Source organism: Aethalodelphis obliquidens, unplaced genomic scaffold, assembly GCF_003676395.1.
Source record: "Aethalodelphis obliquidens isolate GAN/ISIS:26980383/991018 unplaced genomic scaffold, ASM367639v1 scaffold3, whole genome shotgun sequence".
NCBI lineage: Eukaryota > Metazoa > Chordata > Mammalia > Artiodactyla > Delphinidae > Aethalodelphis > Aethalodelphis obliquidens.
Window position 1 is genome coordinate 32,527,851 of NW_020837947.1, and position 27,013 is coordinate 32,554,863.

At 37.4% G+C, this 27,013-nt stretch overlaps 1 protein-coding gene across 2 annotated transcripts in view; it reads right to left on the reverse strand.

Annotated features, from left to right (window-relative positions):
• Positions 1 to 27,013, reverse strand: part of LAMA2 (laminin subunit alpha 2) — a 447,101-nt gene that overhangs the window by 126,057 nt on the left and 294,031 nt on the right. For both annotated transcript variants that reach the window (XM_027086788.1, XM_027086780.1), the window contains exons 32-33: positions 11,227 to 11,369; positions 7,799 to 7,897 (exon numbers count right to left, since the gene is read on the reverse strand). In XM_027086788.1, the coding sequence (XP_026942589.1) occupies positions 7,799 to 7,897; positions 11,227 to 11,369 (242 nt within the window). The remainder of the gene's footprint in view (positions 1 to 7,798; positions 7,898 to 11,226; positions 11,370 to 27,013) is intronic.

Sequence of the window (27,013 nt, forward strand, 5' to 3'; positions counted from 1 at the left end):
CCTTTGTAAATGATAGCTCACACACTGCTTTGCATGTATCTCTCTTACCTTTGATTATCTTTTTTTACATTCAAGTTCACTCAACTAGGTATTTTTTCCTTTTATTTTTCTTTTATTTTCTTTGTGGGGTTTTTTTTTTTTTTGAGTATTTATATCTAGGCAGCACGCATTACCATTAGGCACACATTCATTTACTTCTGAACAATGTAGCTATTACTTTCTTACTTTAGCTCAAGCAGTTCTCACTGTGCCTCTTGAAATCTGCACATAATTTTCTTGGTTGGATATTACTAGTGTCTTTCATTTTCCGCCTTCTTTATGTTAAAACTAGAACCTAATGGAGCAAATCTAACTACTGAGTAGACAACATTGCTTAGATGTCATCCACCTTTGCATTTGCAGAGGTTTTCTGCTGAATTTAAATTTGAGATCTAATCATTTACATGATATTCTTTAGGGTCAACTTCAAACACTACCGGTTCTGTATATCCCAGGGTCAGTGAAGTACTAGGACAAGCTACTAGGACAGACAGAGCACAAAGAGAGAGACAATCAACTGACCCTGGGGAATGATAATAAGTCAGTTCTATGTGAAATTTCTCCTTAAATATTTCAGGTGACAGTTTTGAAAGTTCCAAATAAACAAGTGTGATTTGTTATACATTATCTCTCTCTCTTTTAAAAAAATATTATTTTATTTACTTATTTTTTATACAGCAACTTCTTATTATCTATTCTATACATATTAGTGTATACATGTCAATCCCAATCCCCCAATTCACCCACCACCACCACCACCACCACCTCCACTTTCCTCCCTTGGTGTCCATACGTTTGTTCTCTACATCTGTGTGTCTATTTCTACCTTGCAAAACAGTTCATCTGTACCATTTTTCTAGATTCCACATATATGCATTAATATATGATATTTGTTTTTCTCTTTCTGACTTACTTCACTCTGTATGACAGTCTCTAGGTCTATCCACGTCTCTACAAATTCTCTCTCTTTTAAAATATAACAGCAGAAATGAAAAACATTGTTGGCAACTTAAACCTTTTAAAACTATAAATAAGGCATTGTAAATATATATATATGTGTGTGTGTGTGTGTTTATATATATATATATAGTAGGCACTTAAATCATTTAAAAACTAGTTTCATCAGTTTGGAAATGCCTCATCTTCATTTAAATTTCATTTTCAATATACAGTAAGAGACAAGGTAGATAAAGCTAAATTTTGATATTTTATATAGTTCAGTCTATTACATTGCATTTACCCCTTATGAAATATAAACAGTTAAGAGATGTTTATCAAAGAAAGCAAAATATTCAACTCAATATAATTATATGCCTGATTTTAGTGCATTTTAGAGAAATTCAAAATTAATGCTTATTGTAGGTTTCTATACCTTTCATTTATTTTTATGCTATTTTTAAAATTATTCACAATTAGTTAATTAATTAATTAAACAAATACTGACTGAACACCTCCTGTATACATGATACTGGTGATACTGTGGTAAGAGAGAAAAAAACCCACACTTCCTGCTCTTTTGGAGTTTATAGTCTGGTGGGATAGAGAGGTATTTGTTTAATGATCATGAAAATAAATTATAACCACAAACTGAAGAAAAAGCACAGTGGTATAACACAATTATAAGAGGAATCACATCACGCCTGGAATATCACAGAAGACTTGTGGTAGACTTCGAGGAGCTGAGCTTTAGAAAGTGCATTGGAATTAACAGAAGTTAACAAGATGTAGGAGGAAGTGATTTACTTCAAGGCTAAAGAAAACATGTCCGGAAAGTCTCTGCGGGACAAAGTAATTGAAGGACACCATGGCTGGAGTACAGATGGCCAGGGTCAAAGTGGTGTGAGATGTGGCCAAAGTGAGACTTTGGCCTTTATCTGAAGAGCAATGAGAAGCCAGGGGGACGAGTTTAAGCACTAGGGTGCCATGTTCAAATTTGGGGTAGCAAAAGTGCATTCTGGCTATACCTTGGAGAACAATCGAAGGAAAATAAGAATAAAAGCTGGACAAGCTAGAAAGCTAATCCCAAACTAAGGGCTGGATGAGAGTAGGGTAGTAAAGATGAGATCTATACACAGAAGTGGAACTCACTGTATTTGGTAATGGGTTAAATAAGTGGGAGGATGAGAAGGAAGAAAGTGGCATCAAAGAAGATTTCTAGGTTTCTGGCTTATATGTTCAATGCACAGGGTCCAGATAACCAGAGCATGAGTTGGGGAAGAGACGAGGCTGGGGAATTAAGACCATGAGGAAAGAGCATCACATGTCAATGAACAAAATGGAGAATTTGAAGGAGGAGAGTGATGTGATCAGATCTGTGATTTAGAAAGTTCACTCTGCCATAGGAATAATAATTGTTTGGAGTTAGATAAAGCTTAGGAAGAGAGGTAATAGAAGACCTCTGAATTGGGTTGGGGTAGAATGAAGAGCAACCATTCAGTTCTATTTTGGGAGACTGGTAAATATTGGAGGACAAATCACTGAGGTGTTCTAAACAGAAGAAAGTATGGGTTTTAAGAGGAAGACGGTGAGTTTAATTTGAGATGTCCAGTTGATAGTTAGGTACGTAGGACTGAAACAGGAGAATGAAGTCTGTCTTGAGAATACGGACTTATTAATCATAAACATATATGTGGTGATCAAAGCCAAAAGAGAGGGTTTACAAAGTGAGAAGAGGTGTGGACTGAGGACTGGACCCCAGGAAAATCGACTTTTGAGGGATGGGCAGAGGAAGAGCTTGAAAATGAAAGGTCTGAGAATTAAGATAAAAGCAGAGAGGAGAGTATGTTAAGAAGGAAGATAGGGTCAAAAGTGGCAATTGCTGTAGGAAGTTCAAGTAAAATCAAGTTTCCACTGCATTTAGTGACCAGCTTGTCATTGATTACCTAGTTGAAATAGTTTTAGTAGCAGGCTGGGAGTGGAAATCTAGACTACAGTGGAGTGAGAAGTGAAAGCAGACCAAGTCTTTGAAAAAATTTGGCTGTGAAATGGAAGAGGGAGGTAAGGACAGTAGCTACAGAGGTATATGGAGTTGTCATCAAAAACATCTCAATATTCCACACTAATCATACTGTCTGACAGTATGAACATGTAACATATGATTGTCGTATTCAAAAAACATATTCCAAGGGGGAAATGGAATGACAATAAATTAAAATACATTGAAAAGGATACATAATTATGCAACATTTTGCATATGTAATATTTGACATTAAATTATATAAAATAAATGTTTAAAATGTTAATCTGGGGGAGGAATATTATTCTCTTTACCAAGGGCTATCAGAGAACTAAATTGCTTCATGAAAAAGATAAGCACAAAATATACAAGCACTTGCAGGACAGAAGGCAGCTCACACCAGCTATGCAGGATCAGACTCGCCAGATGTTTTAACAAACATAAAGAATGTACTAGTCGGGCTTCCCTGGTGGCACAGTGGTTGAGAGTCTGCCTGCCGATGCAGGGGACACGGGTTCGTGCCCCAGTCGTGGAAGATCCCACATGCCGCGGAGCAGCTGGGCCCGTAAGCCATGGCCACTGAGCCTGCGCGTCCGGAGCCTCTGTTCCGCAACGGAAGAGGCCAAAACAGTGAGAGGCCCGCGTACCGCAAAAAAAATAAAATAAAATAAAATAAAATAAAAAAAAGAATGTGCTAGTCATAAAGTGACTCGCCAGCTAACAAAGCAGAGAAAAGGATTCTCAAAAAGATTGGCTGTAGCAGTGAAAGCACTTTCCAGAGGAAAGGGAACTGGAAGAACCGGGTACCTCTAGGCTCACCATAGTTTTCAATCTTAGCCGACATCAGAATCATCTGGAAGCTCTTGAAACTCCCAATGCTCATACTGTGCCTCAGACCAAATACATCACAACCTTTGGGGGTGAGACTGGGCACCACGTAACTCTAATGTGCACTCCTAGTTTAGGCACTATCTCCTCTAACGTAGCCATGGATAATAGGAAGTCATGGCCCCTGCACTTATACTCTGGGCCCAACTGCTGAATCATTCATGGCTGTGAGATAAAGGTACTGGGGGTCTCAGCCAATATTAATGGATATTTATGTCATCTAGTCCTCTAGTTATGATTACATGTGTATCAATACACCTTTTGATTATCATGCTGATTGACCACAGGCAAAGAAAGAATTGATCATTTTGAATATTGAAGGTCTCCATGACAATCCTGTTTCTGGTGGGGACAAGGTTAATAAATAAGCGAGGATTTCTATTTCCTCGCCATCCTCACTTTATCAAGGAGATACTTACTTTTAGAAGTCTTATTTCTAGGCTTTCTATGTTACAAAATCTGAAGAATGGGCAGATAAAAATGGTATTGAAGTGTGGAAAGGGGGAAAAAGAGTAATGTTCCAGTGGAGAAATCTGGCAAATGCTACCTCAGTCCGGTGATCAAGATCAACATCAACAGTAATAAGACATACTGATTGCACGGGTTCTTAATATGACGTGATAAAATGATACATTATCTCTGTGGTCTTCCCTACAAAAACCTATATGTCTATTCTGATCATGAGAAAAACATGAGGCAAACCCCAACTGAGGGACATCCTACAAAATACATGAACTTGTCAAAACTGTCAAAATCATCAAGAACAAGGAAAGTCTAAGAAACTGGCACATTCTAGAAGCCATAGCCTAAGAAGACACGATGACTTAATGTAATATCCTGGATAGGATCCTGAAACAATAAAAGGACATTAAGTAAAACTGAAGAAAAAGCAGAGTCTTTAGTTAATAATCAATATTAGTGCATTTGTTGTGATAGATAGATCATACCAAGATATTAGTAGGGAAAGTGGGTATGGAGTATATGGGAAATCTCTGTACTATCTTTGCAACAACTTTTCTGTAAATCTAAAACTATTTTAAAATAAAAAAGTTTATTAAAAAATAGTATTGGAGGGCTTCCCTGGTGGCGCAGTGGTTGAGAGTTCGCCTGCCGATGCAGGGGACACGGGTTTGTGCCCTGGTCTGGGAAGATCCCACATGCCGCGGAGAGGCTGGGCCCGTGAGCCACGGCTGCTGAGCCTGCGCGTCCGGAGCCTGTGCTCCACAACGGGAGAGGCCACAACACTGAGAGGCCCGCGTACCGCAAAAAAAAAAAAAAAAAAAAAAAAAAAAAATCTCAACATAGTATGTCACTAGGGAATTGTAAATTAAAACTAGAATGAGATATTACTACATACCTACTAGAATGGCCAAAATTCAGAACACTGACAACACCAAATGCTGGTGAGGATTTGGAGTAATAGGAACTCTTACTCATTGCTGCTGGGAATGCAAAATGGTACAGCCACTTTGGAAGACAGTTTGGAGATTTCTTACAAAACTAAACACACTCTTCCCATATGATCCAGCAATTGCACTCTTTGGTTTTCACACAAATGAATTGAAAACTTATATACTTGGATGTTTATAGCAGCTTTATTCATATTGCCAAAGCTTAAAAGCAACGAAGGTGTCCTTCAGTAGGTGAATGGATAAATAAACTTGGTACATCCAGAAAATGGAATACTACTCAGCACTAAAAAGAAATGAGCTATCAAGCCATCAAAAGACATTGAGGAAACATAAATGTATACTACTAAGTGAAAAAAAGCCAATCTGAAAAGGTTACATACTGTATGACTCCAGCTATATGATATACAGAGACAGTAAAAAGATCAGTGGTTGCCAGGGGTTAAGGAAAGGGAGAGGTGAATAGGCAGACCATGGAGGACTTTTAGGGCAGTGAAACCACTCGAAATGATACTATAAAGGTGGAGACATATCATTAAACATTTGTCAAAATCTATAGAATATACAATACCAAGGGTGAACCCAAAAGTAAACTATAGGCTTTGAGTGATGATGATTCGTCAGTGTAGATTCATCTATTGGAACAAACGTATCACTCTGGTGGAGGATGTTGATAATGCGGGAGGCTGTGCTTGTCTTGGGGCAGGGGGCATATGGGAAATTTCGGTATTTTCCAATCAATTTTGCTTTAAACTTCTCAAAAATACAAAGTCCATTTAAAAAAATTCAGTATGTGAGAGTCTGCTGGAAAGATGAAAGGATGCCGGTTAAGAAGTTATAAGGTGGTAATAATAATAATATTAAAAGCTCAGATCATTTGGCTGTAATCAGCTCAGTGAGAGCAACAACAGTGTCAGTTTTGCTTATACCTCTTTCCCAGTGTCTGTCATTCTGTTATAGTGTCTAGAATATATTTGACCCTTAGTAAAGATTAATTAAATGAATGAATGAATGAAAGGCCTCTGTTCCATGGAATTTTCCCTAGTTACCCTTAACATTAAATTAATATTAAATTAATCCATTTGTGTGTATTTCTCAAGTACATTCCTTTATTTTATTTCATGCTGTGTTACATATTTACTTGCACTTGTCCCATATTACCCTCCACATACCTAAATACTTATACACACACACACACACACACACACACACACACACACACTCGAGATTGCAACCTCCTTGAAGACAGACTGAGCCTCATTTTTATCTTTCATCTGCCAACACTTAGCACTTGGGCTTTGTATGTGGTGAACATTCATATGTGCTGTTGAATTGAGATTACTTTGGCATGATCTGTTTAAAAATTCTTATTTAGTATTCACATAACCAATACAAAATTGTTAATTATTGAATTGATATGAGATAATTTGAACTCATTAATCTGATTAATATCTAACTACATTTGGCAAGAAACTCTGTTCTGTATTTGTACATTCCACATTGCTGGTAGGAGATTCTGAAAATGTGTTTAGTACGCTATTTGTAACATTAGGGCCATTGTTTAGCATCACGTGCTCAGAATCCCATTTGATTTCCCTGTGGAAATTCTCCTAAGCCAGCAGCAGCTTAGGTGGAAATAGTACTGGGTCAGTGGGAATCTGGAATCTGGGTCCTACTTAGGTCCTTGAATTTGGTGAAGTACGCGGCCATTGCTAATTCATTTCACTATCATGGCCTGAGGGATTTCTTCTTTAAAAAATGGACTAGATAATCTGTAAGAACCTTCTAGCTCCAATATTTTTTGTCATTTAAAGTTCTTTGATAATCAAACTGGATCCCTAAATTCCAGGCCAGTTTTCCAGTTCATGCATTTTTCTGGCCACAAGATGGCAGACTTTATGCTGTTTTCTTCATTCTGTATCAGGGAAAAGAACCTTAACCCTCTTGCAGTTTTGAAAATTAAAAACTCCCAATATCTTAAAAAGTCTGATAAACGCAACATGGACTTTACATTATGACTCTAAAAAGTGTCTTGAATGCTTTGGATTTTCATGATAAAGGACATTTCCTCTTTTGTGGGGGGATAATGATTTAGGCTGTATTTCTATACAAACACAAAAATCTTATGATGAGATCAAAGAGACTACAAGTATTTTCATTTGTTTTTCTTTTTCCTTACATATCAGAGCCAGGGCTTTGGGAATCCAGAATCAATAAAAACTTTACCATGGAAGCTACTGGATAGAGTACTCAAAATATACTGTCATTCTGATATTTTTAGCCATTGTCCTTGACACTTCCCAAGTATGTATCCCAATCTTTTCTTGTGCTACTGGGTTCTCAGATTTTATCTGTGGCAGAAGTAGCAAGTCAAAAATACATCTATTTCATGCACCAAATTGGGATTTAGGAAGAACAAGATTTGCATTTCAGAAATTTGAAGTAATTTTCCTTAATTATACATAATCTATCTGCTTTAAGAAGAAGCATGATTTTGCCAACTTACCCTGGTCAGAAGTTCATTCATTTCTGTCACCAGTGTGTTCAGATTGCCTTCTGCCAACTGAATGAGCCTCTCTGGGGCCCGCTGAGGTGAGAGCAAATGCTGAAAAAGATTTCATTCCATATGTTTTAGAGTAAATGGTCTTGCAGCGATCATGGGTTGAACATTTAACAGAACACATTTTTTCTTTATATACAAAGAACTTAGCCTTCTCACCTTCAGAGAAGAGAGAAAGAAACTATTTCAGTTGGGCACTTACAAAGCACCGTGCAGAATAATCTGGCAAATAATACAAACTGCTGCAATTTATTGAGACATTACTATGTTCCAGGTCTTTTTGTTTTGTTTTGTTTTTCATTGAGCTCTTACGACAGTTCTATGAGATAAATGCTATTTCATTTTGTATATAGAAAACTGTGGCTTAAAGAGACTTAAAAATTTATACAAGATTGCACAGCCAGTAAGGGGTAGAGTCAAGATGAACCTTGTCTGAGTCTTTAAGGCTCCCATTCTAATCAACAGAGATGCAGTTTACAGGTTTATTACCTCTTTCTTTGAGGACAGGAGCCCTGACAGAAGGACCTGGCCAGACACTAACTAATTGCATGGCATCAATGTTGTAGGAGCTGCCCTGGCACTCACAGATGGGCCATTTTCCTCTCCTATTAAACATAATCAATCTCACCAAACACTAACAGTAGACAGCATCACTCTGTGAGAGTTATGAATGAAACAAAAGATGAGACCACTCCATAATCTTATCTAAATGCAGACGAAATCATGGTCTCTGTGCAGACCACAAAAGTACCTCAAATCCCATTTTCTGGCTAATATGAGTGACCACTGCCTCCTTACTAACTGTAGCTTTAGCCTCCCTTTTCTTCCCTCCTTCTAGATAAGATTCATTAGAATACTTAATTATGGAATTATTCCCACTTCCTAATAGTACCCAGTCCAACACAAACTCCTGCTTCCTTGAATCTGCCCCCAAATTCCCTAGCACAAACCCCCAATACTCTAAGTGATTCCTAATGCCCTGTTATTGAGACAGTCCCAATTCCCCACACTGTGTAGTGCCCCTTGTTGCAACAAGTTAGTAAACCCAACTTCGTTCTATCACATGTGTGTTTCTGGTCATCTCTGGCTGGAACCCAGGGAGCACTGACACAGTTAAAGGAACTGAACAAAGAGGGCACATGACTTGCTTAAGGACTTAGAATATCAAAGTGGGGTTCCAAATATCCAGATATTAAACAAGTTATGGAAGAAGAACACAAACAGAATCAAGAAAGACTGGAATTTAAGGAAAATCAAGGTCATTCTGACCAATACCCAGCCATAAGGAAACAGGTGACTGAACCACAGGCTTGGTTGATGTCCACAGATTGGAACCTCTTTCAGTGGGCCCTTCAGTACTTCATCCACTGCTTAAGTTATTACTTTAAAATTATTTTACGTCCTACTGAAGTATTTGCTTCTCTAGTTTAATTTTCTTTCTTTGTATTCCTTCCATACATGATAACTGGTCAGCATTTTCTTTATTAGAACTCTTTGCACTCCTGAATGCTGGGCCTACAAAGTGAACTCGGATTCCTCTGCCTGGCTTTCATGATTGTCCTTCATATCACCCAGCCCCACTGAAGTCTCCAGCCTTATCTTTCACTAGCAGGCCTGACTTCTAATGTCTGCTGGACAGGCCTCGCTCATCCACACCTCTGCCTCTGCGCATGTGGCTCTCCTAGATTCAGTGGCAAGAGTATGTAAGGATGGGCTGGGGGTCAAGGAGACCTTGCTGCTGGTGGACTGAGCCCTTCTCTCTCTGAGCTGTGTGAAGGTAGTTTCATTCTCACAGGCCCTAAAGTTAAACTACCTCCTTCCACGTCCCAGCTCTGTACCTAGTAGCCATGTGACCTTGTCTCTGTGCCTCAGTGTCCCTACCCGGCTATCTGAGACAAACATAGCTAATACAGTACTCCTTTCCTACTTCTTGGAGTTTCTGTAAAATCTATGTATGATAATTCACATAAGACTTTAGTCAATTGTCTAGCACAGAGATACTCATCAATAAATGTTATTCTTGCTATCATTATGATTGGTTTCTTCTTCTGGTAAATAAGGATAACAATACTTACTTTGAAGGCTGTGGTCTAAATTAAAGAATATATTCCCTAGAAGAATGTCCGCCAGTGCCTAGTGAATAAATCTTAGGTTTCTTCTTCCAGTCTTCACCAATAATTCTCTGCCTATTGAAATTGTTTCTATCCTTCAAGTTCTAACACAAATTACACTTTCATTAATGACGTATTCCCTGGTTACTCTGGATCTTATCTATTTCTCCAGTCTTTGAACTCTATTGTATGTCAAATGTCTATAAAGCACGTAGTAATTATGTATTTTTGCTAATTGTTTAACTACTTTTAAACCACATAGACTCTAAGGGTAGTGACTGCATTATAGGGGTCATGAAACCCCTGGGGAACCAAGTGCAATATTGGGGCTTTCCAGAGTTTCTTAATAAATATCCAGTAATTGACTGATAGTGTACAAGGAGTCACTTTTCACCTTTTTTTTTTATTCAGGTGAAACAACTTCAATTTCCTTAACATTTCCTCTTTATCCCATTAACTACTGAAAGCTTTAAGGATGTCTTAGAATAGTGTTTCTCTTACAACAAAATTACTTCTTGTTGAAGTACTTTCAAAAGTCTCCTCGTACAAAATTTTCACCTTGTGTTTTCATTTTGACTGTAAACTTAAATGTTAATGTAAGCATTTCTGGAACCCAGGCTGGGCACCTGAGAGACGCACTTGATCTTAGCACCTACATTTGCATGCCTGCTTGATCATATGGCAGATTGAGCACATAAATCACTTGTCAAGTGATGCTAAATGTCATCTCAGGACCCCTCACAAAGCGTTCTCTAGTTCAGATTGTGGAAAGGTAGGAGAACTGAGTTACCACATGTCACATGCTGATGAAAGAACCTATGTGGAAGTAGTCAGTGTGATATTCTTGTTGCAAGTAGCAATTTGCTTTCAGCAAAAATCATCTGTTATTTTATATTAATGTTTTTAATTTGAATTTTATTGGTTCTTTAGGCTTTTGTAAAGATTAATTTGTTTTGATTTTATAGAGCTATTAAGTATAAGTAGTTCATATCTGATTTTATGTTTGCACATATTTAAGGAACATAATAAAATTGATTTAGGCCAAACACTGGGGGTACATGAGCCTCTTTTTCCATAAGAGCAATCAGTAAATTATAGTTCTCAAGTTTGAAAAACACTGGTTTAGAAAGTCTTTGAATTTCCCTAATGGCTGCCTGCCTTGATTTGGGACAAAGGGAAGAGCATTTACCAACTACGGCAATTACCCCTTTGGAAGCTTCTGTCATTTTTACCCTGGCTCTTGCTGTTACTGCTCCAACCTACCTTGAGTTCCTGAGTCATATTTTCAAGACCATACAGAATTTTATAAGGAGCAGGCAGTGGGCCAGTGAGGTTGATGCTCGTGGCCATCTGTTCCAGGCGAGCCAAGTCACCGAGAAGAAGGCCGGTGCATTCATCTCCACAAACTGTGAAAGGGAAACAGCAAAGAATATTTACTTCTGTTAAGCATCTCAGGTAGATGTGCAAAGATTTCAGCTATGAAATGTTTTATGGCCTATATCCTGTGAAAGATGATGTTTCTCATCTCAGATAATTAATGCTTTCGAATGGATGACAGTTGATAAAAGATGAAAAGAACAACAAAAGAGCAGACATTCCTGTTGCCCAGAACCTGAAATAGGGATGATGATATAAACTGAGAAACCAAAGAGGACGAACAAATGGATTTTGAGGGTAAACGAGTGTACTGCCTAAGTACTAAAGGAGAGGTAAAACATGGACTATAACATTATAAATGCCCCAGAGAGTCGCACATGAACAATCTAGAGGAAATCTGTAATTGGCAATAAAATATGCTTTGGAATCTAAAAATGTATACATTGCCCCATTAGATTGCAATGTGGAGTGTCTATAGCAATTAGGTCTCTACGTGCTTCAGGTATTACATATTCAAAAACTGTATGACTCTTTAGCTTGACATCTATTGAGAAGAATATTTTTAAAAGTCAAAAGAACTCTTCTTTTTACAATTTTTTTGTCATGATGAAATGTATTTATTTATTACTTACTCGTTCACTTACTTATGCATTTGCCAACTCTTCCTCTTTAACTATTCAGCACATTATCACTCATGATTAGATGCAGTCCCACAAATTCCTACTTTGATGACTAACCTAATCCTGTTTTGTGGATAAATAATTGCCAAAAGCCAGGAAAACTTTATTCTTGAAGTAGCCAAGAGTGCTAGTGTTCTACCTATATTTTTTCAATGATTAGAAAGGGGGACTATTCAAATTTAGTGGTGGTGGAAGGGGGTTGGACGGTAGTAGCGTGGTGGAGAGAAACAATGGTTTCTTCACCATTATCACTTGAATCTCATAAATAGCAAAATTTCTAAAATTAAAAGATATTGATTCTTTTGGAGGCTTTATAAAATATACCTATTCAGTTTGGATTTTTAGTTCAAAAAATTTTTTTTCGCTCTTTGCATCAGAGTAATGAGATGTAGCTCTCCATGCCAAGAAGCACGTGCTACCACATTTATGATATGCGTTCGTGCATACAGTTACAATTTCTAGCTTACGTCCTGCAGATAGAGGTATAAAAACTATACACATGTTAGAAGAGAGGAAAATATATAACATGAAAAATACTGAGACCTGGAGCAGCTTTGGATCATGCCCCAAACTGGCAAGAATTCAATTAGTTCTCTAAACAGGACTCCCCTGAGCTGCCTAATGGAGAGAAAACCATTAACTGAAGCTTGTAAACAAAGAGAAGTAGTACAGAGAGTGATTCTGTGATGGGACAGCAGTTAGAGGTGAGTTACAATATCCCTTCACAGGGATTAAACTGCCCCAGCAGGGCTTTTAATAAATCAGCTCCTTGCAGGTGACACCTGTAAGTGTTGAGTGTCACCTGCAGGGGCGCTGTAAGCTCCTGATGCCTTGCAAGCTGAGTGAACAAAGAGGCTTTGGGAGCTGGAGGTGGAATCTGAAACTAGAGCTGGACCTCTTCCTCTTCTAGCCAGAACGAAAGAGAATTTGCTCTGCATGGAAACTAAGTAAAAGGAAAAGAATGCTGTGGCTTCAAACCCTCAGTTCAATGCAAGTGCTTGAGAAGCTTCAACAGACCTCTTGACATGAAGTAATTGTAGAAAACACAACCTGGAACACAATTAGGTACCAAATTGACTATGTCTAAACACCAAGACCCTGTCTGATTCTCACACTTGAGTGGGTTTCAGAATCATCTGAGGGCTTTCTTAAATCACAGGAGGCTGGGCCATACCCCTAGCAGTTCTGATTCAAGAGGTGATCGAATCACCTGGTTTCTGATTCTCTGACTGATCACGTGCTTTTCCAACAAACTCCCAGGTGAACACTAATACTCTGGTCTGAGCACCACACTTTGAATAACTACTAGATCAACAGCAATGGCATGACCTGGAAGCTTGTTAGAAATACATAATCTTGGGCTCTATCCTAGATCTAGTGAAACAGAATCTGTGTTTTAGAAAGATTCCCATGTGACCTATGCATGTTAATGTTTGAAAAGCACTACTGTAGGTCAGTGGTTCTCCATCTTGGCTGCATACAAATCATGGCGATTTACAAAATACAGGTATCTAGGTGTTTCCCCTACCCACCTCCAGAGAATCTGATTTGATGGGTCTGTGGTGAGGCCCAGGCAACAGTATATTTAAGAGATTCCAGATGATCCTATCATATAGCCAGAGTTTAGAACCATTGGGCCAGATAACAAACTTTAGGGATGCTCTATCCTAGAGGGAGCAAGGATTTGGAAGAGGTCATTTTACTTGCTGTCTCCTCTGCCGAGAACACTTCTTTCTTCATCTTCACCCATGTGACTCCTGGAGATCTAGGTCAAGTGCTCAAGTGTTACTTCCTCGGAGGAGAAGGCCCTGATGACTCTGAAATTACTGTCCCCACCAACCACTACTGTATTCCCTTTGTCTTTTTATCTTAACACTCATGCATGTATAGGCTATCTTTTCATTTTATGTGTTTATATATTGTTTCTCTCTCCTCAGAGAGGGACCTTAATCAACTTTGGTCACAGTGCCTAAGAAAGTGTCTTGCACATAGTAAATAATCAATAAATATTTGCTTACTACTATCTTTGTGAAAGGAGAGCAAAAAATATTTTGGAGAAGATCAGGGAGTTACAAGCAGAGGACTGAGAGAAGAATAGAGAGAGGGAGAGAAAGAGACAGAGAAATAGAGATAAAAATATTGGCCAAATAGGAAATGTCTGAATGTGAGAACACTATACATGATACGAAATGAAGAATCACACAGATATGTGGAGAACAGAATAGTATAAAAACTATAGTTTTTATAGTTATAAAACTATAAAACATAGTATAAAAATGGCCAGAGAGGGAAAACTGTCTTGTGATTGGAGAGGCAGAAACTGACTCATGTCAAGGAGATGATTGCTATGATACCTGCATGAGGTAATATTGACACAGGAATTGGAATGGTATTGGAATGGAGGAATGGAGGGGAAGAAAAGATATACAAAACGTTAATAAAAGAAATGACACAGTTGGGTTACTGGCCAGATAAAGATGATGCTCATTTCTGGGGAGGATGAAGGGTTAAAAGTGTTTACCATTTCTTTGCCGCTCCTCCCGTTAAGAGGTGGAGTCTATTCCCCCGCACATCCCCCTTTGAATCGGGGTTGGCTTTATGACAAACTCTGACCATCAGAATGCTTCAGAGGGACACTGAGACTTAGCTTCAAGGAGTTTCGCAGTTTCTGCTTCCACACTTCTGGAATCCTGCTGCCTTGTGAAAAATCCCAGGCTAGCCTTCTTGAGGAAGAGAGGCAACATGAGCAACAGAGAGGCAGATCCAACATTCTAACTGAGGTCCTACCATGTGAATAAGGCCATCTAGGAACCCACACCACCGCATGATAACAAAAGAAGTATCCAAGGGGACCCTGTTCAAATTGCCAACCTACAGAATAGTGAGGATATATATAGTTGCTGTATATTCTCAACAACTATTAAATTTTGGAGTAGTAGCAATAGATAACTGATAAACTTTGTCAATTTTCGCATGTGTGATTTAGAATGTGAATTCAGCTTAGAGACTTCAAGTTGCAATTCATAGGTTAAAAAGTATTAACAACAGTTCTTAATTTTATTAAAACTTAAGAAGAATGTGAAGGTCCCTTTCCCACTGAATCCAAGTTCATCACTACTTTAAAAGTTCCATTCAAAGCACTGTGCTCTTTTTTCACTTTCAAGATCTTGAAAGATACTTGATAATATGACATCTCACTATGCTTTTTAGGGTGGTGTACGCTTCAGAAATACTTTGCTAGCTCTTTCTCTAATTTATCTATAATTCATAACCTACCCATTTCTAAGAGGAATTGAGTCAGCTCATTGATAATGGTATGGCTAGAGGCTCCTTACTGATGGTTCCAGAAATTTTCAGGGAAATGTTTTCTCAGTACTCTCAGTTTTCACTTCAGACAAGCAGAAATCAGGGACTGGAATGCAGAACTAGATCTGATTTACTGTAATACACTACAGAGTAAATTGGTGAGCTAAATTGATGCCAAGAGGCATGATGGATACGGATTTTTCTGTCATTTATTCTACCTCCTGCCCATCTGTTTTGGTTCCTCATCTTCAGTTGTTGAAATGAAAATGTACTTAATTGCTCTTTCAAGGACTCATAATTCCATTTTATGTCTCTGTGTCCAAAGGTCTATTAGTATCCCATGTCTTATGGTCTCCGTATCTGCTTTTGGGGGAACAAAGTACAAGCACATTTCCATAGATGAAAGGTAAGTTTTATAGTATGCTCCAAGTAATACACTAACATCTGTCCAAATGGGTCAGAAAGACTTATGAATTCGACAGCCATGGGAGTTTTTTCAAAGCTTCTGTACAAGTCTAGTTCATGCAGTTATAAGATAAACACATGGGGAAGTGTGCCCTTTACATAATGGTTTGCTATTTTATCCTGACACAAAATATTTAACTTACACCACAAGCTACTTTTATTTGTCCTCAAAAAGTCTGAAATGTCTGGCAACAAACACTGGAAATGGGATGCAAATTAAAACCATGTTTAATTCACTATGATAGGGAAGATCTGAAGAGTGTATAGAGACAAGGAATATTCACATTATGTAAACAATTGTTCTTTGATAAGGGTGCAGTAACTGCTCAGTGTAAATTGACACCTATCTTATAATCAAGACCCCCAAGGAACCTCTCCAAACCATTCTCCTATTCAGCAATAGAGATAAGGTTATAAAATGAGATTCTGCCTGAAATGCATGGGAGCAAAAGCAAATATTTCAAGACTATGATTATATTTTACATGACTAAATGTTTTTGAGGCTTTGCTTATAAAAGTGTCAGGATAAATTTGTGTCTAATACTAGCAAATGCAATACTACATTCAGGTTGTTACAGCTGGGCACATGTAAGGGGCAAATCATGCAGCTTATATTACAGATCTTTTCGTTAGCAATTAGTACAAAATACTGCATTTCTACCAGAGTCCCCCATGCATAATAACTACTGGCTTACCGTCACAAAAAATTCACACACTGTATCCAAACCAAAGAAGCCAAAGCTGAAATGAGTGCACTGCATGTTTTTAAGAAGGCCAAACCTATTAACCAATTTTAGGTAAAGATACATAAATTGTCTGGCTCTAATCAAAAAGGGATCAAATGAGTAAATATACATTTCTAACAAAAGATAAAATTTGTGTGTTAATGTGTGTGTTTTAATTTAATTCTTCTACATTAAGGCCATTGATAATTCCTTGGGTATGGATTGTATATTTCTCTTTCCTCTTTCTTCTTCAAGAAGAAAGTTTTAGATTAGCATTTATTTAGGGCTTATTAAAATGGATTCAGTTATTCCATATTATTTATAGATAAATATCTTCTAAAATAAAAATGTGGTTTCAGACCCATTAAAAAGGCTTTTTTTTTTTTTTTTTGCCTGTTAGTTCTTTGAATAGAGGGAAAGACTTTCTGTAGGTTTAGGATGAGGCTGATGAATTTATTCATGTACCAAGCAGTTGTGATATATATACATATATAAACATTAAATAAAATTATGTATATAAATATATATTAAAAATAAGTTCGATATGGTTCAAGTATGGTATAGCTCTTCAAAAAACAAATGGAAGCTTTGACAGTATTATAAGTAATAATTGGACAGTAGCTTTTATCTATACAATATTCACTACACTGAAGACAATATGTTGTGTCTTGCCTTCATTATCTCATCTAATGTTTACAGCAATTCTATGAGATAAGTACTATTAATATCCTAATTTTAAAGATGAGAAAAAGTTACAATCATAGTGTTTATGAATCTATAAATAATGTATTTGAAGAACTTTAAGAGAAAACAAAAATGTAAGGTCACCGTAAAAGGGGTTTTCAGCGACTTGAAAAGCTAAGAATTATTAAAAAAAACCCAACAGAATTTAGCCTAACCTAAGTATCTCATCAAAAACTGCTTCACTCAATGACCAGCAAGCTACAGTTCTGGACACCCTATGCCAAACAACTAGTAAGACAGGAACACAACCCCACCCATTAGCAGAGAGGCTGCCGAAAATCGTAATAAGGCCACAGACACCCCCAAAAACACCACAAGACGTGGACCTGCCCACCAGAAAGACAAGATCCAGCCTCATCCACAAGAACACAGGCACTAGTGCCCTCCACCAGGAAGCCTACACAACCCACTGAACCAACCTTACCCACTGGGGGAAGACACCAAAAACAACGGGAACAAAGAACCTGCAGCCTGCAAAAAGGAGACCCCAAACACAGTAAGATAAGCAAAATGAAGAGACAGAAAAACACACAGCAGATGAAGGAGCAAGATAAAAACCCACCAGACCTAACAAATGAAGAGGAAATAGGCAGTCTACCTGAAAAAGAATTCAGAATAAGGACAGTAAAGATGATCCAAAATCTTGCAAATAGAATAGAGAAAATGCAAGAAACATTTACCAAGGACCTAGAAGAACTAAAGAAGAAACAAGCAATGATGAACAACACAATAAATGAAATTAAAAATACTCTAGAAGGGATCAATAGCAGAATAACTGAGGCAGAAGAACGGATAAGTGACCTGGAAGATAAAATAGTGGAAATAACTACTGCAGAGCAGAATAAAGAAAAAAGGAAGAAAAGAACTGAGGACAGCCTCAGAGACCTCTGGGACAACATTAAACGCACCAACATTCGAATTATAGGGGTCCCAGAAGAAGAAGAGAAAAAGAAAGGGACTGAGAAAATATTTGAAGAGATTATAGTTGAAAACTTCCCTAATATGGGAAAGGAAACAGTTAATCAAGTACAGGAAGCACAGAGAGTCCCATACAGGATAAATCCAAGGAGAAACACGTCAAGACACATATTAATCAAACTATCAAAAATTAAATACAAAGAAAACATTAAAAGCAGCAAGGGAAAAACAACAAATAACACACAAGGGAATCCCCATAAAGTTAACAGCTGATCTTTCAGCAGAAACTCTGCAAGCCAGAAGGGACTGGCAGGACATATTTAAAGTGATGAAGGAGGAAAACCTACAACCAAGATAACTCTACCCAGCAAGGATCTCATTCAGATTTGATGGAGAAATTAAAACCTTTACAGACAAGGAAAAGCTGAGAGAGTTCAGCACCACCAAACCAGCTCTACAACAAATGCTAAAGGAACTTCTCTAGGTAAGAAACACAAGAGAAGGAAAAGACCTACAATAACAAACCCAAAACAATTAAGAAAATGGGAATAGGAACATACATATCAATAATTACCTTAAATGTAAATGGATTAAATGCTCACACCAAAAGACACAGACTGGCTGAATGGATACAAAAACAAGACCCATATATATGCTGTCTACAAGAGACCCACTTCAGACCTAGGGACACATAGCAGACTGAAAGTGAGGGAATGGAAAAAGATATTCCATGCAAATGGAAACCAAAAGAAAGCTGGAGTAGCAATTCTCATATCAGACAACATAGACTTTAAAATAAAGACTATTAGAAGAGACAAAGAAGGACAATACATAATGATCAAGGGATCGATCCAAGAAGAAGATATAACAATTGTAAATATTTATGTACCCGACATAGGAGCACCTCTATACATAAGGCAAATACTAACAGCCATAAAAGGGGAAATCGACAGCAACACATTCATAGTAGGGGACTTTAACACCCCACTTTCACCAATGGACAGCTCATCCAAAATGAAAATAAATAAGGAAACACAAGCTTTAAATGATACATTAAACAAGACGGACTTAATTGATAATTATAGGACATTCCATCCAAACACAACAGAATACACATTTTTTTCAAGTGCTCAAAGAACATTCTCCAGGATAGATCATATCTTGGGTCACAAATCAAGCCTTGGTAAATTTAAGAAAATTGAAATTGTATCAAGTATCTTTTCCAACCACAATGCTATGAGACTAGATATAAATTACAGGAAAAAAAATGTAAAAGATATTAACACATGGAGGGTAAACAATACACTACTGAATAACTATGAGATCACTGAAGAAATCAAAGAGGAAATCAAAAAATACCTAGGAACAAATGACAATGGAGACACGACGACCCAAAACCTATGGGATGCAGCAAAAGCAGTTCTAAGAGGGAAGTTTATAGCAATACAATCCTACCTTAAGCAACAGGAAATATCTCGAATAAACCACCTAACCGTGCACCTAAAGCAATTAGAGAAAGAAAAACAAAAAAACCCCAAAATTAGCAGAAGGAAAGAAATCATAAAGATCAGATCAGAAATAAATGAAAAAGAAATGAAGGAAATGATAGCAAAGCTCAATAAAACTAAAAGCTGGTTCTTTGAGAAGATAAACAAAATTGATAAACCATTATCCAGACTCATCAAGAAAAAAAGGGAGAAGACTCAAATCAATAGAATTAGAAATGAAAAAGGAGAAGTAAAAACTGACACTGCAGAAATACAACCGATCATGAGAGATTACTACAAGCAACTCTATCTCAATAAAATGGACAACCTGGAAGAAATGGACAAATTCTCAGAAATGCACAACCTGCCAAGACTGAATCAGGAAGAAATAGAAAATATGAACAAACCAATCACAAGCACTGAAACTGAAACTGCGATTAAAAATCTTCCAACAAACAAAACCCCAAGACCAGACGGCTTCACAGGCGAATTCTGTCAAACATTTAGAGAAGAGCTAACACCCATCCTTCTCAAACTCTTCCAAAATATAGCAGAGGGAGGAACACTCCCAAACTCATTCTACGAGGCCACCATCACCCTGATACCAAAACCAGACAAGGATGTCACACAAAAAAAAAAACTACAGGCCAATATCACTGATGAACACAGATACAAAACTCCTCAACAAAATACTAGCAAACAGAATCCAACAACACATTAAAAGGATCATACACCATGATCAAGTGGGGTTTATTTCAGGAATGCAAGGATTCTTCCATATAAGCAAATCAATCAATGTGATACACCATATTAACAAATTGAAGGAGAAAAACCATATGATCATCTCAACAGATGCAGAGAAAGCTTTCGACAAAATTCAACACCCATTTATGATAAAAACCCTGCAGAAAGTAGGCATAGAGGGAACTTTCCTCAACATAATAAAGGCCATATATGACAAACCCACAGCCAACATCATCCTCAATAATGAAAAACTGAAAGCATTTCCACTAAGATCAGGAGCAAGACAAGATTGGCCACTCTCACCACTCTTATTCAACATAGTTTTGGAAGTTTTAGCCACAGCAATCAGAGAAGAAAAGGAAATAAAAGGAATCTGAATCAGAAAAGAAGAAGTAAAGCTGTCACTGTTCGCAGATACTACCAGAAAACTACTAGAGCTAGTTAATGAACTTGGTAAAGTAGCAGGATACATAATTAACGCACAGAAATCTCTGGCATTCCTACACACTAATGATGAAAAATCTGAAAGTGAAATTAAGAAAACACTCCCATTTGCCACTGCAACAAAAAGAATAAAATATCTAGGAATAAACCTACCTAAGGACACAAAAGACCTGAATGCAGAAAATTATAAGACACTGATGAAAGAAATTAAAGATGATACAAATAGATGGAGAGATATACCATGTTCTTGGATTGGAAGAATAAACACTGTGAAAATGACTCTAATACCCAAAGCAACCTACAGATTCAATGCAATCCCTATCAAACTATCACTGGCATTTTTCACAGAACTAGAACAAAAAATTTCACAATTTGTATGGAAACACAAAAGACCCCGAATAGCCAAAGCAATCTTGAGAACGAAAAACGGAGCTGGAGGAATCAGGCTCCCTGACTTTAGACTACACTACAAAGCTACAGTAATCAGGACAGTATGGTCCTGGCACAAAAACAGAAAGATAGATCAATGGAACAGGATAGAAAGCCCAGAGATAAATCCATGCACATATGGTCACCTTATCTTTGATAAAGGAGGCAGGAATGTACAGTGGAGAAAGGAGAGCCTCTTCAATAAGTGGTGCTGGGAGAACTGGACAGGTACATGTAAGAGTATGAGATTAGAACACTCCCTAACCCCACACACAAAAATAAACTCAAAATGGATTAAAGACCTAAATGTAAGGCCAGAAATTATCAAACTCTTAGAGGAAAACATAGGCAGAACACTCTATGACATATATCACAGCAAGATCCTTTCTGACCCACCTCCTAGAGAAATGGAAATAAAAACAAAAATAAACAAATGGGACCTAATGAAACTTCAAAGCTTTTGCACAGCAAAGGAAACCATAAACACGACCAAAGACAGATTGGAGAAAACAGTTGCAAATGAAGCAACTGACAAAGGATTATCTCCAAAACATAGAAGCAAATTATGCATCTCAATAACAAAATACAAAAAACCCAATCCAAAAATGGGCAGAAGACCTAAATAGACATTTCTCCAAAGAAGATATACAGATTGCCAACAAACACATGAAAGAATGCTCAACATCATTAATCATTAGAGAAATGCAAATCAAAACTACAATGAGATATCATCTCACACCAGTCAGAATGGCCATCATCAAGAAATCTACAAAAAATAAATGCTGGAGAGGGTGTGGAGAAAAGGGAACACTCTTGCACTGCTGGTGGGAATGTGAATTGGTACAGCCACTATGGAGAACAGTATGGAGGTTCCTTAAAAAACTACAAATAGAACTACCATATGACCCAGCAATCCCACTACTGGGCATATACCCTGAGAAAACCATAATTCAAAAAGAGTCATGTACCAAAATGTTCATTGCAGCTCTATTTACAATAGCCAGGAGATGGAAGCAACCTAAGTGTCCATCATTGGATGAATGGATAAAGAAGATGTGGCACATATATACAATGGAATATTACTCAGTCATAAAAAGAAACGAAATTGAGTTATTTGTAGTGAGGTGGATGGACCTAGAGCCTGTCATACAGAGTGAAGTAAGTCAGAAAGCGAAAGACAAATACCGTATGCTAACACATATATATGGAATCTAAGAACAAAAATGTCATGAAGAACGTAGGCGTAAGACAGGAATAAAGACACAGACCTACTAGAGAATGGACTTGAGGACATGGGGAGGGGGAAGGGTAAGCTGGGACAAAGTGAGAGAGTGGCATGGACATATATACACTACCAAGTGTAAAGTGGATAGCTAGTGGGAAGCAGCCACATAGCACAGGGAGATCAGCTAGGTGCTCTGTGACCGCCTGGAGGGGTGGGATAAGGAGGGTGGGAGGGAGGGAGACGCAAGAGGGAAGAGATATGGGAACATATGTATATGTATACCTGATTCACTTTGTTATAAAGCAACAAGTAACACACCATTGTAAAGCAATTATACTCCAATAAAGATGTAATAAAAAAAATTATGAATTTAGTCTTAATCATATCTATGAGTAAAAATTTTACTGTTATACTTTGCCTCTTATTTTTCTAGTCAGTTCTTAACTTCAATTTGGAAAGGAAATATACTTGTCTAAATAGATTTGGCTCAATAAAATTACGCTCATGTTCAGAATTTCAAATTTAAAGAATAAAAGTGTTAAAATATTAAAATTAAATGAGCATTAAAATAATCTTCCTTATTACTGGTGAAACTGAGGGTAATCACAAGTTAGAGTCATTAAACTATTACTTTCTGAATCAATAATAAACTGTAAGCTGCCTAAATTAAAAACAAAAACTGAGGAGCTACATAAAGCATCATGCTTTTGAAAAAACTGATCAAATAATAACCATGGTGATAAGAACAGCTAAAATTTATTGAACATGTATTATGCTTAGACACCACCTAATGTACATAGGACTTTATTTCCACTTTACAGATAATAAAATGAGGTTTAGAAAAGTTAGCTAATCGAATGTCACACAACTTTTATGTGGCCAGCCAGAATTCAAAGCGTCTATACCCCTTCACTATAGCATGCTTCCTTGCATTAGGAGATGGTCTGTTTCAAGGACACCACCGAACAGAAGATGATTAGACTACCTCATTTATAAGACTTCCAACTTTAAGGTGATGTGATCTATTTTTCTTCAAGGTTAATAAACTCCCTGGATTCTGCAGAGTGCAAATTGCAATCAAGTAGAGTTTACTCTCAAAATAAAGCCTGACTGAAAAGAAAAGAAATAGTGATCAGCCTCTTCTACACACAGTTCAACAGCACAAGTCCTTAATCTATTAATGGAACGGCTTTCTCAATGTGATATACAAACCACTGAGACTGATGGCCAATAAGAAAATTACCTGGAATCAGAGTGATAGTTGCTGTTCTACAGCATTGCTAGCCTTGACCAAGGCCGAGAAAGTTGCCAACAAGAAACTCAAAGCACCTTTCACTAACAAAATAGATGTGAAAAAGGTGTGAGGAGGGTGAACAGAAGTTACGTTTATAGCTATCCTGATGCCTGGATTTGAACAACATACCCCAGTTTAGAGTTGTAGAAAACTATAATAGCCATACTGGGCTTTGAATAGGAACTAGTACCTGGGGATTAAATGGGGACAGAGAGAGGATGGTGTTTAAAGGTTAGGATGGGGCTTCCCTGGTGGCGCAGTGGTTGAGAGTCTGCCTGCCGATGCAGGGGACACGGGTTCGTGCCCCGGTCCGGGAAGATCCCACATGCCGCGGAGCGGCTGGGCCCGTGAGCCATGGCCGCTGAGCCTGCGCATCCGGAGCCTGTGCTCCGCAATGGGAGAGGCCACAACAGTGAGAGGCCCGCGTACCGCAAAAACAAAACAACCAAAAAAAAGAGGTTAGGATGGAGTGTGATCACATGTCCAACAGAGCCTCACTCATTAAATAGCAAATGGAGGTCAACTGATGTTTTTTATCATCTTTTATTATAGAAAGTCCCATTTTCTTTACAGTAATCAACCACATTCCACTATTTTGTTCCTGCTCTCATATATAGGGGACAATAACTGCCATTAGTAATTATTTTTGATTATAAGAGTACTGCAGGGTTCTAGTGATAATACATAAGGGCCTCTGCATTACTGTGATAGATCCTTGTTGGCAACTGGCTATTGAAAACAATAATCTATATAAAACAGATAACTAACAAGGACCTACTGTATAGCACAGGGAACTATACTCCATATTTTGTAATAACCTATAAGGGAAAAAAATCTGAAAAAAAATATACATATATAAAATGGAATCACTGTGCTGTATACCTGAAACTAACAAGACTCTGTAAATCAACTAGGGTTCAATAAAATTAAAAAAAAATAAAAATAAAAACAACAATCTAGACTGTGTCTCTGCAGGTCGGTATCAAGTCAGGGTAAAACTTCAAACCTTGGGTTTTATCAAGTGTCTAGAAAGTGCACATTTTACAGAGTTAGTGCACTACCACATTTAGTTAGGCTTACCTTAGGTTACAGGTAAAAAAACCACAGTTTATGATTGCTTTTGCAACATTAGCAAGAAAAGCATCTTCTAAAATGTTATATTTTAGATAAATTGTGACTATAAATAATAAAGCTGATATATACCTAATATTTCATATGCTTTGAATAAAAATAGAAAGCATCAATATGATATTTATAAAATGATATTTCAGGCTCTCTTTACAGAATGACATCCTGCCAACAGCTACTAATTTTAAATTCTGTTCTTTAGGAGAATAATATATTTTACTACGCCACTCATAATCTATTTTAAACATTGTACAAATTGTTCAGTGTTAACTACTAGTCTGTAGAAAATAGGACATGAAAAAATCCAAGTTTTGTGCTTCCCAATACAAAACTTTACTATTAAATAAATAATGCTTTTCTTGCCGAGTCTCAGATTTCAGAAAGGCAGGTGGTTGTTCTCACTTTATAAAATGACTTGTAAATTATGAATGAGGGTTGAAAGAAGAAGTTGGATTTGTATTAACCTAACTTAGTAAGAAGTCCTGATTTGGGAAATCCAATAAAATATCTACTCAGAACTCATCAACATCTGTAAAGAAAGAATGCATTGCAGAGCTCTCTCCAATTATCCCCACAAGAAAAAAATGAAAAGGCTTTGGAGGAAATCTGAGCACCCAGTTAGTGTGTCTTCTCATCTGCACAGAGGACAGGACTCCACTTGACCATCTCTGATGAATAAGAATCTATCATAACTACCATAACGTTTTTTTGGTTTTTTTGGCCGCACCATGTGGCTCATGGGATCTCAGTTCCCCAACCAGGGATTGAACCTGGGCCACAGCAGTGAAAGCTCTGAATCCTAACCACTAGACCACCAGGGAACTCCTGATAACTACCATAATGTTTTAAAACTTAGAGGAAAGAGTCTTAATGGTTAGCAGAGGGGAAAAAAAATGTATGTACCTACTGACATTATACACATTAAAATTTTTTCATTTTTTAAGCCCATTTTATCTTTCTTCTTCATAGAGGTAAGATGGGCTCTAAGCCCAGAAGAAGTAAATGAATTAAGAACTGAAATAATTAATGTTGAATATATTGGGAAAACCATGTTTTCTTTTTGTGCCTTGCATTAACAGTCAGCATAGGGGTTAAGAAAGTAAGATTTTCAAGACAGATCTAGGTTCAAATCACAACTCTGTTGAAAAGTCAGGGTGAACCTTGGAAAGGTGACTTAAATCACCTAAATTCAGTTTTATTTATTTATTTATTTAAAATGTAAAAATTTTTGTTGGGGTATAGTTGATTTCAGGTTTTTTTTGTTTGTTTTTTTTAAAATCACACTGTGGACATAATAATGTATGGGGACGTGGCAAGAATGAAAAGAACAGCATATAAAGCACTTAACATCATTTCTGACAAATGGAAGGCTCTCAACACGGGTGAACCTTTAAAGAATTACTACTGTGATGAATCCTGTGTGGCGGAAGGGGCTGTAGGGGATGCCTGGGATTGAAAGCAGATACGTTGGTCAGGTGTGCCCAGGCACTGAGTTGGTTTGGCGGGGTTGAGAACGTTGGTGGTTTGAATTTGGCTAACTATGAGAGACTCTTGTATCTAAATATTTCCTACTAAAGGCACAGACTATTCGTGTAAATTCTTCATGATAGTAATGGAATGCCCATGTATAAAAAGCCTGTGTCCTGCAAGAAACTCACTATTTTGGATCCAATAAAACCCCAGCTTGCTCTCTGGCAATTGTCCGTGGCAGCTATTAGTTTCTTTTAGAAATGTAGGTGGTCAAGAAAAGTTCTTTCATGCTTTCTGCATTTTCTCTGTGTCCTCTACAGCACAATTTAAAATTATTTGTTAAATAAATTAAGAGCATAAACTAACTATACAGGGAGACTCCTTCCACCAATATGCAGCTCACCTGAGATACTGCAATGATCATGCCAACGTCATTTATCTTACATTTTTTGGGGGGTATACATATCCATGATGTAGGCCAAATTAAACTGTGTTTTCTAGAGAATGAACCAAAGAGAGAAGAATTAACTGTACAATACATGCTCCAGGCTCCAAAGAAGCTTTTCTCAGAAGACATTTCTCTTACTATATAAATATTCTCTTGCCAGAACCAG